Here is a 19771-nt window from a genome sequence, read left to right as displayed (position 1 = left end):
TTAATTTTTTAAATTTTAAAATAATAATAATATTTTATTTAATTTTTAATTTTTATCTCAAATACAACCTTACATTTACTTACATCGCCGGTTAGATACCATCCAAGTCGTTAGCTCGTTTGACCAAAGTCGGGGTCCAGAGGAGCGGGAAAACAGTACTTTGACACGACAGTCTGGGCAGTGGGCACAAAGCAAGACGCCATGAGGAACAGCAGAAAGCTTGTCTTTCGTGGGCCCCTTTTGTTAGCTGGACGATAAAGTCAAGCATGCCTCTCTCTCTCTCTCTCTCTCTTTCAGTTACTAACATTTTCAATTCTCCACTTTTTCAAGCAGTGTACATATTCCCCCGACATTTTTCCTTTTTTTTTTCGGGTTTTCTTTCAAAGGGCTAATAGAAACGGGAATATCCCAGTTTTGATCCTTCCCTGTTTATGACAGAGGATATTGGTAAGATTTACTTACTGAATTCTGCTTATTATTTTTTCAATTTATCTTGAACTTGATAAGACTTTCAGTACTCGTACCTTTTCATTCAGACCCACAACCATTCCACGGATCCTGGGAAATATTTTGGCGTTGGCAAAACTGGGGTTTTCTGTATTGTCTTTCAAATCCTGTTGGTTTGTGCATGATTGCTTATGGAGATAGGGTAGTAATTCCATGCTGAAACATTGGGTCTCTGTCCGTTTCTATAACTTGCTTCTGTGAATATGGAGGAATATGTTACAGTTTTTTTGCAGGCTGACCTTTTGCAGGGATATGTTATTTCTGCTCGCACTCCTTAATTGATGCTTAGGTTTCTTTTCGACGATGGGTGATATCAAGGTGTAAAATATAGGAGCTACGTTGCTAAGAGAACATATGACTTCAGATATATGGGCTATCATATACACGATGATAACCCAAAAAGTATTTAGTAGATTCAAAGTGTAAGACGGGGTTATGATGCAAATTACGATGTATTATCATTGCTCTACTTTACATTTCTACATTTTCCAATCACGAGATGATGATCTAGCTTTGATACTACATTAAAGCCATAAAACCCAAGAACTTCAGGGTCCAAGTGATTGTATCATGCTTGGGCAACATATCAGAATCTTTTTGTATAATTCCGAACTCGTAGATAGTCTTAATCTAATTGCCATATGAGACAAATTTAGTTGATTTTCATCTCATCTAAGATGACTTAACGCTTATCATTTGATTGGATTATAAATGAGAAAGCATTAACGTTTTTCTCATAAAAAATATTATTGATGTAAAAAGGCGAACCTCATATCTGCATTTGCAATAGTGAAACTCAAAGCCTGGACTGCAGAACTAATTGCAAGTTTCCAGTTGTCATTTTGTGGAGTAACAAGGTCTTTGTGAAAGACGATGTCTCTTCTCAGTAAAGACATCGACTCAGCATTCGTGGGTGCAGGATCAAAGGCGTATCCTTATAAGCAATTTATTTTTGCATTTCTTTATAATAAAATTCGTTTCTTTTATAAGTTATAATAGAATTCATGAGTTGACTTTGATAACACTTCTTTGTTTCTGATCAAAGTTTTTGAATTGTGCAACATGGTGACTTTTCTTTTCTGCTCTTATAAAAGATGCCAATTAATACTTCAATTATTTTTTTGCTTGTGCATTTGTAAAAAATACTTGCACATGTATCAAAGATGGACTTTCTTCCTAATCAATGCAGATACAACTTCAGTTCACAAATTTTCAGCTCTTGAAAAGGAAAATTGGCGTGGAATATGTTTTACCAACTGATTGTGCATTATGTTTCATCATTCAAGTTTATTTCTGTATCCTTGACTTTCTTATTTTAGGGGTTTAGAGATCTGGTGTATTGAGAACCTTCGGCTGGTTCGCGTCCCAAAATCTTCTCATGGAAAGTTTTATGCTGGAAATGCATATGTAGTTTTGAATGTAAGTCGTTGCATGCTTTGTCCATTTTATTTCTTTATAGATATTTTAGAAGCCATCATATGGAACATGCCCGCTTAATCAAGACTTGTATCGCCTTGGAGTAAGTCTAGCTTTCATACTCAACGATGTTTCTGCCCAAACTGTCAAATCCCTCAATCATACACACTCAAATAACTTCAAAAAACTCGATATTTTACCCAACAGTTAGAGATTCAAGTTTTTCTCCCAGAAATTACTTCTTCTATCTTCAGTTAAAGTTCATTCCACTGGTGATTGAATTCTTTTTCAGAGTATTGTAACTTTAGTGCTGGCATATGTGGACAAGAATAGTCTTTTGCTTTGTTTAGTGTGCAATGAACTTGACTTTTTCACTTGTTTGTGCTTGATTCAGACAATTTTGCGCAAAAACGGCCCTCCTCAGCATGACGTGCATTATTGGCTGGGAAATGATACAAAGGAGGTATTCACACCATCCTCTCGCCTTATCCATTGACTTGGTAAAGTTCAACATTGCACCTAAAACTTTTAGTTATCGAGCAGCGAACCAGCTTTAGATATTATGATTATCGATGCACATTTAACAGAATTGAGTGGACATACTTCTCTGCTGAACCACAGAGTCATATTAAAGAAATTTATTAGGTTAAACAAAATGTGAATCGACGGTCAGAATTTAATTCCATCAATTTTGTTCCCCATTTAGACATAAAAGGGGAAGGCAGAGCAAGCGTGGGTGTAAGAAATATCTGCTAAGCAGACTGCCTAAATTTTAAGAAACGTTGGTGCATACATGAGAATTATTTTTTCTGAAAAAAAGGACAGTACCCCACGCAAGATATGATAAGAATTTGACCTAGGCGATTGGTGAGAATTTACTGGCCAGTTGTTGTCCAGATGATCTTCATGTACATTATATGTATTTGGCAATATATTCAAAGGCAGTAACAGTAGAGAAAAATCAGAAAATACTTTGGATATGGTGACAGATATTGGTTCTGAGTCTTTTGCTCTTGTATGCTGTAATGGCAGGTGGACTTAGCAATGGCATCTGACAAGGCACTCGAATTGGATGCTTCTCTTGGGTCCTGCACTGTCCAATATAAGGAGCTTCAAGGCCTGGAAACGGAAAAGTTTTTGTCATACTTCAAACCTTGTATTATACCTCTTGAAGGAGCATACTCTTCGCAAGAAGCGCACTTAAATGGTGATACATACAAAGTTAGCTTGTTAACTTGCAAGGGAGACCGTGTTGTTCACATTAAAGAAGTAAGCTTTATTTGAGGCTAATGAATGACCCATCATAATTTTTTTCACTGAAGGAGCCTTCTTCTTTGCCTTAAAAGGGCCAAATCATTTCTCATGACCAACTCATTAGAGGTAAATCCTTTAGTTGTGTTATGATGCATACAAAGTCAGCTTGTTAACATACAAGGGAGACCATGTTGTTCACGGTAAAGAAGTAAGCTTCACTTGAAGCTAATGAATGACCCATCATAATTTATTTGCTGAAAGAGCCTATTGTGCCTTAAAAGGGCCAAATCATTATCATGGCCAACTCATTAAAAGTAAATCCTTTAGTGTTTGTGATGCTCTATATCACCATTTTAATCATTCAATATGACGTAACATTGGTGACTTTTATAGTATGTTTTTTATATTGAGTGATGGTTTGTGTTATGTACTTTAATTATGCATGTAATTTAGTTAATTTGCATGAAATCGATTTATGTGATCAAGATAAGTCTAAATAATCCGTTCTAGTTGTCGAAATTGTTTAACTTTCCAATTTTATTTTCTTAACAGATCCCGACTGTTTTCTTTATTCTACGTGTCTAGTTGAAAAATGTCACGAGTATCCTCTCCATGGTATGCATGTTCGCAGGTGCCTTTTTCTAGGTCATCTTTGAACCATGATGATGTATTCATTCTTGACACTGCATCAAAAGTTTTCCTCTTCAGCGGGTGCAACTCTACCATACAAGAAAGGGCTAAAGGTTTGGAGGTTGTTCAGTATATCCAAGAGAATAAGCATGGCGGAAAATGTGAGGTGGCGACTATAGGTTGGGATCTTTTTGTCTCTTTTCCTCTTTCCTTTTCTTTTTTTCCCCTTTCAATGAAAAGATATTCCAGCTGCAAATTGTTCAAATGCTGCAGAGGATGGAAAGTTTGTCGGTGATTCTGATGTGGGTGAATTCTGGAGTTTATTTGGTGGTTTTGCTCCCATTCCTCGGGATTCTCCTTCTTCTTTCCAGAAACAGTCTGATACTCCTTCTGTGAAACTATCATGGTGAGTTTGCCTTAACATTTCAACATTCATTTGCTGGTTCAATCTCTTTTAATTCGATATTTAAAAAACCCAGCAATTTTACTTAGGCCTAAGAGGAGTGAGATGCAAATATTCATACTAGTAAGCGAATGTATAGTATATTCTTTGAATACTGAAAAAACAGTATACAAAATACCTTGTACTTCAGACTCGGGACTTTCCTAATATCAATCATGACTCAGAAAATGTGTTTCGTTCGGATTGCAAATGATAGAAAGTTGTTCTTGTGCGTCTTTGTCTTCTCTTTATTGATTTTGCATCGAATAGCATGCTCCTGAGTAATATTCTAAGGTATTTTTATCTACAGGATAACCATACAGGGCAAACTATGTCAAACTGGAACAGATTCATTGCATAAGAAAATGCTTGAGACGGACAAGTGCTACTTGTTGGACTGTGGTGCTGAGGTTTTTGTTTGGATGGGAAGACACAGTTCGATTTCAGAACGGAAGATATCAATCTCAGCAGCAGAGGTAAGAATGAGTTCTCCACCCTCTATCCCTCTCCCCCTCTTATGGGAGTTTCACTCATGAAAGATAGATCATTGTATTGTTGTGAAAAGTCAGCACTTACCTCAAAGAGGAAAGCTTATTAGAAAGGACAATGTGTAACGACCCGGCCCAATAATTCTAAGGTCGAGATATTAATAATTTTTATTGGGCCTAAATTATATTTAATGGGCCATATTGGATAAGCCCACTAGCGATAAATTATTGAGGTTAATTAGGAATTTTAATTAGGCTCAATAACTAATTAAATCCCATTTATTATTTATTGAACGAGTTAGACTCCTTTTAGAATTTCAAGATCGGTCATTAGAAATTTATTTCAATTTAAAATATCACTAATTAAAGTCCTCTATGCAGTCTTAGTCACTGCCAATCATATATTAAATGAATTACTAGATCATGTTTTTAAATTCAAACTCTCTTCTTTAATGATTGTGACCGAGTCCAACTCGAACTCAAACTTTTTTGATAGGTAATCAAAGATATTGTATTCATAGAAATAGGCAAAGCCCAGGTACATAGGAAGTATACATGAAAAAAACGCCTAGCTAGTGATTACAATAGAAAGAAGAAGGTCATGGACACTAAGTCCATTACCAACTAAAGCCCCCGACCATAGGAACAATGACTTAAAAAAGAAAACTTTAAGCTCATCCATTGTTCTCTCTTGATTCTCAAAACATCTAGCATCTCTCCCCCTGAAACATCTAGCCCTCGCCCAGGTGGAATTTGAACTCTTCCCCCAATCACTCCATAAGAAATCCCTTTGTAGCTTCTCAATATGGTTAGCCACCTTTGTGGGGAGCGGAAACAAAGACAAAAAATAGGTGGGTAGGTTAGAAAGAGTGCTTTTAATCAAAGTCAACCTACCACCTTTCGACAAGTATAGCCTCTTCCAGGTAGCCAATCTGCGCTCCACCCTTTCAACTACATCATTCCAAATCCTTTAAGATTTAAAAGAGGCCCCCAACGGTAAGCTAAGATACTTCATAGGAAGCGAAGATATCTTGCATCCCAAAGTAGTAGCTAAAATCTCCACATCGGGGGCAGCCCCCACTGGCACTATTTCTGCCTTTGCGAGGTTAATGCTCAAACCTGACACAACAACAAAGCAAAGGAGTAGCGCTCTCAAGTCTTGGACTTGACCAAGGTGTGTACTACAAAAGATAAGCGTATCATCGGCAAATAATAAGTGAGAAATGTTGAGAACACCATTCCCCACCGGAAAACCATGGAGTAACCCACCATTCACCAGGCCCTCAATCATCTTGCTGAGAGCCTCCATGACAAACAAGAAAAGAAAATGAGAAAGCGGATCTCCCTGTCTTAGACCACGAGAGGAGTTGAAGAAACTCATCGGAGATCCATTTACCAAGATAGAGAAACGCGCTGAAAAGATACAAAATTCGACCCATTTCTGCCATTTCCCTCCAAAACCACATCTTCCAAGTAAGTAAAGAAGAAACTTCCAGACATGATCATATGCTTTCTCCATGTCTAACTTATAAAGTAGCCCGGGTTCTCTAGACTTCAATCGACCATCCAAGACTTCATTTGCTATAAGTATCGAGTCAAGAATTTGTCTACCTTTGACAAAAGCATTTTGCGGCTTCAAGATTAGTTTTTCCACCACTGAGCTTAGTCTATTAGCTAATACTTTGGATAGAATCTTGTACATCCCATTCACAAGACTAATGGGGCGATAGTCTCTCACATCACTAGACCCCACTTTTTTAGGAATGAGAGCTAAAAAGGTGGCATTGAGACTCTTTTCAAATCTAGCATTAGAATGAAATTCATGAAAAACTTGCATAATATCTTCCTTGACCACCTCCCAACAAATTTGAAAGAAACCCAAAGTAAACCCATCCGGACCGGGAGCCTTATCACTTGCCATACCTTTAATAACATTGCTCAATTCCTCTTCTGTAAATGGCCTCTCTAACCACCCTGCACTCTGCTGGTCTAAAGTGGAAAAAGACAAACCATCCATTCTCGGTCTCCAATTATGCTTTTCAGAAAAGAGTTGTTGGTAGTATTGTTCAATGTGATTTTTGATAACCATTTGATCCGAAGAAGCTGCCCCATCTACCATCAGTGTATCAATAGCATTGTTCCTCCTGTGAGAGTTAGCCATCCTATGGAAGAATTTCGTGCATTTGTCCCCCTCCTTAAGCCAGAGTACCCTTGATTTCTGTCTCTATGAAATCTCCTCCATCAAAGTAACCCTTTCAAGATCAGCAACTATCTGTCTCTTGCGAATTTTATCAAGTTCAGAAAGGGTTCTGGCCTCCTCCTCGCCTTCCAGACCCTGTAGTTCCTCCAAAAGAGAGCGCTTCTGCTGATACACATTGCCAAAAACTTGTTCATTTCATTGCTTCAGGTCCTGTTTCAACGCTTTCAACTTTTTTGCCATAATGAAGCTGGGAGAGCCTTGGAAACTATAAGAAGTCCACCAATGTCTGACCCTGTCTACAAAACCGTCAGTTTTAAGCCACATATGCTCAAATTTAAAATACCTTCTACCCCCTTGGATGCCTCCACAGTCCAAGATGATGGGGAAGTGATCAGAGCATAAGCGTAGTAATTTTCTTTGAGCTACGTCCGGGAAGTGTGACTCCCAATCGGGGGTTAGCAAAAATCTATCGATCCTTGACCAAGATGGACGAACACGGTTGTTGGACTAGGTAAACGTGCCTCTAGATAGTGGAATGTCCATAAGCTCCTGTTCTGAAATGAAATCAGAAAAATCTCTCATGGCTGGAGTGATGTGAAGAGCTCCCGACCTTTCGCTTGGAAAGCGAGATATATTAAAGTCCCCCCCAATGTAATTAGGAAGTTCCCACCAACTAATGACTCCCGCCAGTTATTCCCACAAAAATCTTCTCTCTGAATCAATATTTGGGCCGTAAACACCCGCAAAAGCCCATTTGAAGTCATCTTCTAGATTAACAAAAGAGCATGCAACCGAGAAATCACCCACACACTCCTCCACTCTTTCCACCACCTCTGTGTCAAACATAATTAGAACTCCCCCGGAAGCTCCTTTTGATGATAGGTAAGACCACCCAACATGTTGACCTCTCCATAAGCTGCGAACTACTTGTCTTGTAATAACTTCCAACTTAGTCTCTTGTAAACATATGATGTCCCCTTCCCATTGGCGAAGTAAGTTTCTGACTTGGAGCCGCTTATTAGGATTGTGCAGCCCCCTCACGTTCCATGATATTATTTTTGGCTTCATGGGACAACCATTTTACCCCTCCCCTTACTACGCTCCCGAGTAGAGCTCTTCTCACCTCCATCCTCTTTCCTTGCCCAATCTAGCCTTTTGAGTTCTCTTTCCTTTTTTTTAGCCGAAGCCAAGGCTTGATCGGAGTTAGATTGGGCATTCACAGCCTCTACAGCAGTAAGTAGGGCCATAAATTTAGCTTCAAAATTCCCGTAAGAAATTCCTACCATATGCTTTATGTCCATCGCTCTTTGGATAACCCAATTAGACCCATTGGGATGAAAGGAGTAGAGTGGAGTAGGTTCATCCTCCCCATCCCTATTAGCAGGAAAAAGAACCAAAGAGCCAGCATTTTCGAGGACACCGGGCTCTTCTATCATCTCCAGTCCCGAAGAAACAGCCTGATCCGAAGGAACAACCAACTCAGAGGTTGTTGGCGGCTCAGCTACCATCTCCAACAAAACCGCAGGGGCTTCGAAATGGTTTTGGCTAGCATGGGTTTCGACCACGGGAATCAAGGAAGCATCCTCCCGAGCCGTGACCAGGTCTTTGAAGCAACCCAAGGATGCGACTAGGCAGGTCGACCCTTTTTGTGAAGACCCCGAACCACTGGTGACCTAAGAACAGCCGGCGGCGTCATTTGGACCCAGCCCTATCGATGCCGGCGTCGTACCCTTTAGACACGAGCTGTCAGTGCCGGAAGGGTCGACAGTGTCAGTGCCGGTAGGGTCGACAATGACCGGCAACAATTTCTGTGGTGTTGGCAAGGTCATCGGCGAGGGTACCGGCGGGCTGGGGATGCTCGAACCTGAGGAGGAGGCTTGGGCCTGAGATGGAAACTTAGGCCACCGGATGGGCCTCGCGGGCTTCCCGTTTGCGGGCCCAACACAGGCCTCTTCATAAACTTGCGGGCCCGACTCAGGCCTCTTCATAATCTTGCGGGCCTCTTTCCCAGCCTTACCAAAATCCTTAACAAAATCCTTTCCGCGGCCTCTTTCCCACTTCCCTGGCCCATTAATACACTTAAGCCCCAGTCAACTTTACTCATAAGAGTAGAGATTTCTTCTGCAAGACCTGACAGATGGCCTTTGACCTCCCACAACACGCCTTCTACGTCGCCCAACATAGGCCCTGCTACAGAGGCTCCCGTATCACCCTTGACAGCGATAGGTCTGCTAAAAAGATTTCCTACGCTACCCATCCCTTCACCCATAGCCTGATACTTGTCAGGCACAGTGTTAGAAACACTCCTTGCCGGCAAACTTAGTGCCGCTGCGAAAGAAGCTCCATTAGAGGGAGGAAGACTCGCTTCCTCTAGGAAGGAATCATGCAAACCAGTGATAGGGATGCTTCTCGAATGGTGGCCTGCGAGTTTACCCAAATTGTAAGCGAAATCCTCCCAACCCCTGCCCTTCAAGCCTTCAGGAACCATCAGCAATCCCCTCTTCTTCTCAAACCTGAGTTCTGCCAAGTGCAAGAAGCACCCCCTGGCATTTACGTGCCTTTGGATGGCAAGAACACCATTTCCCATCCTCTTTTGCCTAAAGAAAGAATCCCATCGACGATAGACTAACCCTTCCTCCACCATCTGGACCACCCATGTAGCCAAGGCCCTACTAACTACGATGGACGAGACCAATCTTCTACTACATTCAGTGATACGTATGCTACTGCCCCCCTCCCACGAGAAAACAAAAGATTTTGCTTCCACCTTAACGTGCCTAACGAATTCCATATTCAAAAAACAGACTTAACAAGAACCAAAAGGAAGAAAAAAAACCTTGGCAAAGGGTGAATCAACTCCGGCGAGAAGCACCGGAGGTGAGGATAATGGTGAGTATGGATAAGAGCCAACTCCGGTGAATCGAGAAAAGAAAATCAATAGTACTAATTGAAAATAAGATCCCCCAGTTACCTTGATGATTAAAAGTTGGGTCTATGAATGTTTCTCGGATCAAACCCCAAGCTTCCACAAGTGTTCTTTGAACTGTATTCACCTGCAAACAAACCTTACTGACTCTCATTCGAACTCAAACTTGTCGGCATCTTATTCCAATGGAAACAACTCTACAAGTCATCTTCACGTTAAAACTCTTTAACCGAGTCTAACTCAAACTGGTCGTCACCCTCTCCCAAATCTCTCTATAAATATCTCTCTTCCGCGTGTTATTCGGAAAAAAAAACCATAAATCTCCCAGTCCAACACCGTAATCAATTTTGTGTCAGAAATTTTAGGAAGTAATACTAAAAGGTAAGTAACTTGATCATAAATTAAGATTAGTATACGTTAGCTAGTTATATATAGTATTATTATTAAAGCCAGTTCTTTCGAAGCCAGTGTTTATGTATCATGCATGTCATTCATCATGTTTCATTCTGCATATTATAGTTATGTATGTATTATGCGTCTCACGTTGCATACCACACGTAAACTTTCATAATGATGGCCATTTGATTAACTGCTCTGTGCTTATCTTACACTTTGGCCAAACAAATTTGGTGTTGCATCCAATAAATTTTTAATATAAACTGTTAAATTACAACTAGCTATCATCATTGTGTTCAGTAGTTTAACATTACATGTTATTTGAATTCATACAATTTATCTGTGAAATGATTGGGAATAGAAGGATTTATCTTTATCATCAAAGAAAGCTTTCCTTATCTTTTTTCTAAGTCAGCAAGCTGCACATTTGATGCACATGCTCAAGTTGTCACTGTTGGTTATATGTTAGCGGTCAAGAGAATTATGAAAAAATTTGTTATCTCGTCTTCACTGCTAATTGGCGAAAAAAGAGAGGAAAGTAAAAGAAGTAAAAAAGAAACTGTTTCATTGGCAATCGAAATTTTAAAGAGAGGCATGGAACTATTAGTTGGCCCTCAGTTGGATCATGTGGAGCTAACTTTGTCCTAACCTATTTCATACACTACTCTAGTCTTTTCATAAATTACTAACATATCCTGTGCTTAGATAACTGTTTTGGTCTAGGCAGCAACTTAAGAATTTGAAGGCAAGTTCACAACCTTGTTAACAACAGATGGGGCTGGTTACACTTGTCCTATATCATGATATGGTTCCATCAAGGCTTCGTGATATAAAAAAGAATTTTGTACCAATACAATGGCACAATAACTACAACAAAATCAGTTGAAATAATTAAAAGCACTTTAAAAGGGAAATCGTTGAGCATCTGTAAGTAAAGTCATTGGGTACAAGGAAATTTTGTTGCATACACTTGGAAGGCTTCCTTTTCAATGAATGCTTACTGATTACTGGTTTATTCCTTGCAGGGTTTCCTCAGAGATCAGAACAGGTCAACTGGGACCCATTTAACCTTTCTAACTGAAGGATTAGAAAGTTCCATATTTAGGTCATACTTTGATGATTGGCCTCAAAAAGTGGAACCCAAGCTATATGAAGAAGGTCGAGGGAAAGTAGCAGGTTTAGTACCTTTTGCCAAGTTGCGAAAAAGTAGTATTTCTGTAGTTGTATTATTTATAATCTTCAATTTATTTTTTGCAGCAATATTCAAGCAACAGGGTTATGATGTGAAAGAACTTCCTGAAGAAGACTGCGAGCCTTTTATAAATTGCAGAGGCACCCTAAAAGTAGCTTCTCAAATAAAACTGTGCTGCTCTCTTTGAATTATGGATGTCAGCTCAAGAGATCCTGTAGGTTGTGTTGATCTAGTCTTAATATTTCAGGTTTGGAGGGTAAATGGTGATGAGTTATCCCTTCTTCCAGTTCCAGAACAGACAAAACTCTTCAGTGGAGATTGCTATATAGTGCAGTTTACATATGCTGGAAACGATAGGGATGAGAATCTGTTTTTTGCATGGCTTGGTTGCAGCAGTGTAATGGTAAACATGGTGTATCATTTCTTCCTAGGTTTTTTTTGTTCAATTGAAACTAATGGCTATTATAACTGGTGTTAATGGGTTGCAACTTGAAAGACCAGTGACATAACTATGGTTTGTCTTGCAAACATTTTCTGTCTAAGTTGCAAGCTATATCTTCACCCAGACTAGCTCTAAATTTTCTTTCCCGACTTTTTCTGGCAAAACCCTATAATGCATCTGAGTCAATAATTTCGTTTCTAATAACCCTTAACAAGCATATGAATTATATCATCATCGTCTCATCATTACTATTATTTTGTTTCTTGTCATGCTTTCAGGAAGATAGAAAGGCCACCATCTCCCATATGAATGCAATTGCTGATTCAACCAAGGGGGATCCAGTTTTGGTTAGTTCTAATTTGCATTGTTTGGCGCATGATCTGTTGAATTGCCAACACAAAAAACATAATAGTAGCTTATTTAAGTGGCTAACCTGGTGATACATGTGAATTAAGATACTTACAAGTATTAATAATCTCTCAGCTGTGCTACTTACCAATAATAATAATAATAATAATCTCGACTTTGCTAGCTTGTTTTGATCATTTCCATATGCTGCACATGTAGATTATTGACATATTGACTATCTTCCATTGCTTGGACAAAGATTTTTTATTTACCTCAAATGTTTTAATTCAGGTTCAAGTGGTTGGAGATAATGAGCCAGTTCAATTTTTCTCGATTATGCAGAAATTGATCATTTTCAAGGTTAATTTTTCACTTTTTAAGTCAGATAAAGTTTTTTTCCCAAGATAATCTGTCGTAAGTGTGAGATGGTTTTTCCATCTTTCCTTTTTTGTAGGGAGGGATGAGTAAAGGATACAAGAAATTTATCGCAGAGAATGGTTTGACAGATGAAACTTATGGTGAAAACAAAACAGCTCTTTTCCGAGTTCAAGGGACAAGTCCACACAATATGCAAGCCATCCAACTTGATCCAGTGAGTTTGAACAAATTAATGTACCTAATGGGGACACCTTTGACTCACTTATAAGCGAGGTGCAATCTATCTAATTATAGACTTCAATCTTGATCTCTCATCCCTCATGCTAATGCATGCATTCTTAAACATCCTTTTGGGTGATGACACTTGTTGATATTTATTTTGAGGTCACTTTTATTTTTTTGATAACGGGGGAACCACCCCATGGCAAAGCCCTTAGGACTCACCCATGGAACCTAAACCCCCGGAGAGACTAGCACAGCAACCCATCGCCATGGCCTCCCACTTAAATCGCAGTTTGATCTCAGGGGGAATCGAACTTGTGACATAGGGCTCATGCACATAAGTTTGTCCTTACCACTTGGGCTACCCACAGGTGGGTGGGTCACTTCTTTTTAGATCCTCTATCTACTTCTGACCCCCCTCAAAAAGTGTCCTAGACATATTTATATCTTTAATACAAACGTTGGATGTTATGTGGCGTGCACAACTCTGTTTTCTCTTACCATGATGGAATTAGAATCTATAGTGCATTTGTCTCTTTCCTGTGTGTCCTTTATTACCACTGTACCAGAAGTGCATAGCCCCTTGATTTGAGTATCTTTTGACTACGGAGTGAAGCTGTTGCAGGTTTCAAGCTCGCTGAACTCATCCTATGGTTACATTCTGCAAACTGAAACATTTATCTTCACTTGGATTGGGAATCTCTCTTCGACCCAAGACCATGATCTCCTTGACAGAATGCTGGAGCTGATAGATGTATGTAATGACATGTCTGAACGTGGATGTGATTTTGCAATCTTTATTTACATTAAAATTATGAATTAGGACCATGAAAAGAAATGCAATTATTTTCATTGGAGGACTTGGCCTTCCATAGGTGATTAAGAAAAGTTGTCTCATGATTAATCTGGAGATTGATAGATTTTCTCTACTTTTTTCTTTATGGATTTTATGATATTTGTTTATCGAAACTTCATTTATCTTGTTTCTGTTTGCAGCCGACATGGCAACCCACTTCTGTGAGGGAAGGGAGTGAACCTGATATTTTCTGGAATGCACTTGGTGGGAAGGCAGAGTATCCAAGGGAAAAAGAGATGAAAGGATACACAGAAGATCCACATCTATTTGTGGTGAACGTCAGTGAAGGTAGGCAAAACACCCATGTCCAGAGATAATGTCACTCTGCCTTGGTTCAGAATATCTCAGCTGTAAAAATGTCTAATGGCGGGTTCTGGTTCCTTTGCTACATGGTTGGAATTTCTCATTTCAGATGAATTCAAGGTACACTTAACATACTCTTCATAAGCATTCATACACCGCTAACACAAACTTTTCAAGATGCTTTCTGGAAAAAAATTTCATTTCTCCTTGGAAGTGAAATTTAAATTTGATTGTATGATTTATCAAATTCTTGGGAGTTCAGAACCAGTTACAAGGAAGTCGAGGACCAGTATACTTCTCTGGGAAAGTGACGTTCATCAAATCCTTAGGAATGTTATTAGGAGAATCTTTGATGTGAAATTCAGGCCTCGTTTGTTTTCAAGAAACATCTCATCTCATCTTACTTCATCATTACAACTTTCTCAAATCCCCACACAAAATAAAATAAACAATTCAACTTTTTCAAATCCCAAAATAAAAATAATATTAAAAAATATATTCTAACAATATTTTATTCAACTTCTTAACTTTAATCTCATCTCATCTCATCTCATCTCTGAAAACAAACGAGCCTTCAGTCTAAAGGCCTTTCAGAAAGTTCTAGGAACTAAATAGAATAAGTGAAGCATAAACAGAAAAGGACTGCTACCCAATTACACAAGGTAACAAAAGACCCCCCAGCTAAATAAATACAAAAGTAGAAATAACTGCCCTTGAATTTAAGAGGATCAATACTTCTAAAGGTGAACATGAAATATCCATATGAGGATGAATCAAACCCAACTAATAATTCCTCGAGAAAATCCATTTTGACCTCTCCTATGGACTTTTTTCCTCTGAGTGCCTCTCGTTCTTCTCCAACTAGATCCTCCACACCAAATAAGAAAGCACGGTTCTTCAGGCTGTTTATTCTGTAAAATTCATTTAGTATTGTATTCATTACCCCCACAGAAAATTCCAACTAAAAATAAAGAAGCTGGGTTCAGGATCTAGGCTAGATTTTTGTTATTTGTATATTGGAACTGTAATGGTTCTTACAGACAATTACTCTCATATGGTTTTATGATGTCAGTAAATATTCCTCAATACTCCTTTGGTTCTGTTTAAGAAATTCTATGTTTAGTGTGGCCTGATTTTTTTTTTTTTTTCCCTTTTTTCAGGTGAAAGAGATATACAATTTTTCACAGGATGATTTAACTACTGAAGACGTATTAGTGCTGGACTGTCACAGAGAAATATATGTCTGGATAGGATGCCACTCAAATATTATATCAAAGCAACAAGCTCTTACTCTTGGTCTGGTAAATTTTTTGCTTTAAACTATTTATATATAATTTTCCAGCACTAAAGGTCATTGTCTTGGGACAATATGTAACTGCCCATGCAGCCACCAACACCCAACTTAAGTATTTTTCTCCACACTCGCATATATATGAATTCAGATTACTCATATAGTTTCAGAGGGTATGCCTGTAATGCAAGGGTGCCATATATTTAGTATGGACAGCATCCTTGGATAAGATCCTTACTACAGATAATTTGAGGAAACGACGGGTAATTGTGCTTGATTGGTGTTGTATGTGTAAGAAGCATGGGGAATTAGTAGATCATCTGCTTTTACACTGTGAGGTGGCCAGGTTCATGTGGGATGATTTTTTCTCAAGAATCGGATTGTCTTGGGTCATGCCTCTTAGATTGGTGGATTTCCTAGCAAGCTGGAGCGGACTCCATGGCAATTCAAAGGTAGCGGCAATTTGGAGAATGATCCCAATATGTAGTATGTGTTGGTGTATTTGGAGGGTGAGAAATGCCAGAAGCTTCGAAGATCAAGAGAGAACTATGGATGAGCTAAAAGTTTTCTTTCTTAAGTCATTGTTTTTATGGGCGGGGGCCATAGTTTGTAACGGGCTAAGGGTCCATGTCCTTCTACTTTCTATTGTAACCTCTAGCTAGGTGTTCCTCATGTATACTTTCTGTGTACTTGGCCTTTGCCTATTTTTATGAATATAACTTCTTGATTACCTATCAAAATATATATATATATATATTTAGTATGCCAGGAAATTTAGTTAGCCCATATGCCTCTAAGTAAAAGTTTAAAGTTCAATTAACAATGCCTTGATGCCCTTCATTTGTCTCTAGGTTCCCATTTATTAAAGTCTCACTCAAATTTGGCAGAAATTTCTTGAGATGGACATTCTCGTTGAAGGGCTATCTCTGGAGACCCCTATCTTTATTGTCACAGAAGGGCATGAGCCACCGTTTTTCACTCACTTCTTCGAATGGGATTCCTCAAAGGCAAATGTAAGATCACAACTTTCCTAAAATGATACGTTTTCATCCCATACTGAGTTCTTTTGTATATATATCTTGCCAACTGTTCGTGATCTTGCCAACTACTTTCATGAGGCAGCAGAAAGATTTCACGAATTACTTGATTCAGGCTTTGTTTTGGACATGCATGAGTTTGAGATGTTTTGGGTATGTGCTCTTTTAACGCATGAGATGCCTTCAAATATTTTTGAACTTGACTCTTCTTAGAAAATGTCTTGGAAAATGTATATAACAAACATGTTCAGAGAGAGAGAGAGAGAGAGAGAGAGAGAGAATCCCCAATTTGCTAGACGGTCATATAATTATTTTTTTTCCAATTTTCACCATGCTGTGTTACATAGTCGTAGATACGTTATCATGAAACTGAATAAGGAAAACTGGAACTTGAAAGCCGTTTTGGATGTTTGTTCATCTGAATGTGAGGATGATTGTAAAACTAAATATCCTGGCACCTGACATACTTTGCTGAGTCCTGGGTCCATGTAAAATAGAGGAAGGTATCTATGATATTACCTTGACTTCTGCTTGCAGTGTAGTAGCGCCACCAGGTTTGGTTAACAATTTCAGCTGAATTGTTTCCTTGTAGATGCGTGGGAACTCATTTGAGCGGAAGCTTGCTCTTCTGAAGGGAAAACCACAGAATTTAGAAGTGAGTGAATCCACTGAAGGTTTCTTTCATGTAATATGAGGTGTTTTAAGTCTTTTATGCTTAATCATCCTGTTCTATTGGTTTGACAATGAATTTCTTTTGTCCATTTCCTGAAAGCACATTATATCATCGAACCACAAGAATGTCACTGTAATATAGTCATCATGCCACCATCACTGATGGGAATTACAGTTACTTCCATTACGTTAACGTAGAGCCTGATTCAGTGAATAGTCTAAGCACGACATGTCGAGTGATGTGGCATGCATCTACATAATACTCGAGGTGTCTATCATTTTATAGCCTATAAATACTGTTATTAGCACACATTTATGACTTTTGGCATGAGGTAATATTCTGATCTTTTTGAATGCCAATATCCAAGTATCACAACTGTCCGCTCAAGTACCATATGCTTGGGTTGCTCCATTGACGCAAAAAAATTAAGTTTTGGTGACTGCTCTAGTAGTGTCTGGGACAAAAACCCAAGATCTCTAATTCACCAACTGGGTTAATTTTCAATCGAGTGATCAATTTATTGGTTATATCACCTTCAGTGGTTGGCCAGAATTAGTACTGATATGGTACCTAATATTGTCGTACTTTCATGGACAGTGAAGCTTGCCTCTGCATCAGGCAGATGATTCATTTGCAGGAGTTCTTTAAATATGTAATTGAATAAGCCCAGCAATCTCGTGTAGAAAACATATTTTTTTTTAACTGGATCAACTCAAGGACATTTTTTCCCTTTTTTCTTTTTAACTCCTTTGCATGAGCGTTCAGGTATCTAGAAGAAACTCATGGAAGGCATACTCCAGGGAGACTACACCAGATAGTTCGAGAAGCCAGTCCGTGAGTTCCAATGGACAGGGAAGAAGTGTATCTCCTGCATCAAGGGTTTCAGGCTCAAATTCGATGTCTTCAAGCAATCATCTGTTTTCTAGACCAGCCCCAATTGCCCGGAAGCTCTTTTCAGGATCTTCTCTTCATGGTAGTGATCATATTGGAGAATTCTTAAATTTACTCATGGAGCGATACAAAAACCAGTTAAATATATTTTTCTGCACAAATTGGATGAGTTTAATAGCCCAATATGAAGCGTTCAATGAATAAGATATAGATAAGATGATTGGTGTAAGAGCTGTGTAAATATTGGGTTTGGTTGCCCAGTTGAACCATTTGTTTCTATTAGTCATAGGCAGAATTTGAACATCCGAAGTGGTGTAAGATGTTGTACATCCCTGCCTTTGAATTGGAAGGTGGGTTGCATGGCTTCTTTTTGGGCTACCTTTGCAGTAAATAGTTTCTGGGACTTTCCTTTCCGTGTTTTATTACCTTGCTTTTGTCTTCTTGCAACTTCACCGAGCAGATGAATCTCTGGTGTCTTCAGGTTCTCCAGCAGCAGAGCAAAGGTCACCTTCTCAGAGTGCGAGTTACATCCAAGTTGATGGAAGTGGGGATTGTGTAAGTTTCTCGATATATCCATATGAACGGTTGAACGTGATGTCTAATGACCCGGTAGCAGACATAAATGTGACCAAAAGAGAGGTACATACATCTTCCTTCTTTACAGAGAGAAATCTGGTCCCTTGTTAATGTTCCAGAGTAACATGTCAAAACCTATTGAAAGAAATTCTCTATTTTTCTACGAATCACGCGATTGCAGCATAATGGCAACTATAGGAGTAGAATTAGTATTTGAACTTAAGATCACTGCCCTGAAACTATGTTATTCGTAGAAAATTTGATGTGTATTTATTATAATGGAAGGGCTGTGAAATCTATGATTCATTCTTTCATTTCACACTTCTAGGATAGACAGTAACATAATTGTTGGACAATGACACAGCATGACCTTACCTAAGGTTCTACAATCGAGAAAGGATTCATATTATAGCAGCTTATTATTTTGATCAAGGGTCCCTTTTTTGTTACAGAAAGTCCACATCTTTTTTCCATGATCTGGTGATAGTTCTTTTTTAGTTGTGCTAGACTGGATCTAAAAATATGTTAAACCCAAAATCTGAAAATCTTGGAGTAAACTGGTTTGAATGTTCGCCTTCTGAAATTTCTGTTGCAACTTCTGAAATTTCAGCTTATTAGATACCTTGCAACAGAAATTTCATGTTATGCTGTAGTTTGATTACATGGATTTTACATTCATTCATATCATCACTCTCTACTCTACGATCAATCTTTTAAACTGGAGATCTGCACTTGTCTTGTGGCTTCAGGCATATTTATCAGACGAAGAGTTTCAAGGCAAATTTGGAATGACAAAAAGAGCTTTCTACGAGCTTCCTAAATGGAGACAAAACAAGCTCAAGATGTCTCTTAATCTATTTTAGGCATGCTATGTTGAGACTAGAACAAGATGCTGATTGGAACCATGGGAATTTTACAAACCCAAAGGTCAATGAATGCCTTACTTTATGTCCGATGTAAGCTTGAATCCCTGTTCTGCAGAGAAATCCATGATTGTACTATTTGCTCGCTCTCTCATTCTCTTGTCATTTTCTTTAACAATTATTCTATTATTAAATCGGTGAGCAGAGCATATCATCTACAGCACTTAAGTAGTAACATTTGATTTATAAGATTTAAATTTTAAAATTTATTTTTCAAATTAAATTATGTCATTAAGCACTTTACTAGCCCACTAGATGTATTTATCACATAATTCATACCGACTTATGAATAGAATTTTTATTTTCGGTTGATGTTATTCAGTACCGGCCTGAAATTCAATGCTGGGTTGCTACTAGCTAGCCTAAGCTCAACACCACAA

The 19771-nt window shown here is 38.6% G+C and overlaps 1 protein-coding gene across 3 annotated transcripts; it reads left to right on the top strand.

The window, feature by feature from the left end:
- Positions 1 to 480: 480 nt before the first annotated feature.
- LOC121239035 (villin-1) lies at positions 481 to 19476 on the top strand. 3 transcript variants are annotated; one of them, XM_041136155.1, is made up of 22 exons: positions 481 to 1436; positions 1827 to 1926; positions 2318 to 2386; positions 2956 to 3192; positions 3809 to 3986; positions 4081 to 4213; positions 4560 to 4725; positions 11285 to 11435; positions 11517 to 11602; positions 11699 to 11854; positions 12172 to 12240; positions 12533 to 12601; positions 12696 to 12833; positions 13458 to 13595; positions 13838 to 13985; positions 14110 to 14120; positions 15161 to 15301; positions 16182 to 16304; positions 16921 to 16983; positions 17767 to 17974; positions 18374 to 18531; positions 19218 to 19476. In XM_041136155.1, exons 1-22 carry the CDS (start codon positions 1381 to 1383, stop codon positions 19329 to 19331), a joined length of 2712 nt encoding a protein of 903 aa, XP_040992089.1. In that variant the 5' UTR covers positions 481 to 1380; the 3' UTR covers positions 19332 to 19476. The 3 variants fall into 3 exon arrangements, with proteins under 3 accessions (XP_040992089.1, XP_040992088.1, XP_040992090.1); XM_041136154.1 differs by having other exon boundaries at positions 482 to 1436; positions 16179 to 16304; XM_041136156.1 differs by having other exon boundaries at positions 484 to 1436; positions 13467 to 13595; positions 16179 to 16304.
- The last annotated feature ends 295 nt before the right edge of the window (positions 19477 to 19771 follow it).

The sequence above is a fragment of the Juglans microcarpa x Juglans regia genome, chromosome 7D (genome assembly GCF_004785595.1).
Source record: "Juglans microcarpa x Juglans regia isolate MS1-56 chromosome 7D, Jm3101_v1.0, whole genome shotgun sequence".
In the NCBI taxonomy this organism is placed as follows: domain Eukaryota; kingdom Viridiplantae; phylum Streptophyta; class Magnoliopsida; order Fagales; family Juglandaceae; genus Juglans; species Juglans microcarpa x Juglans regia.
This window is presented reverse-complemented; position numbering and strand designations above follow the sequence as displayed.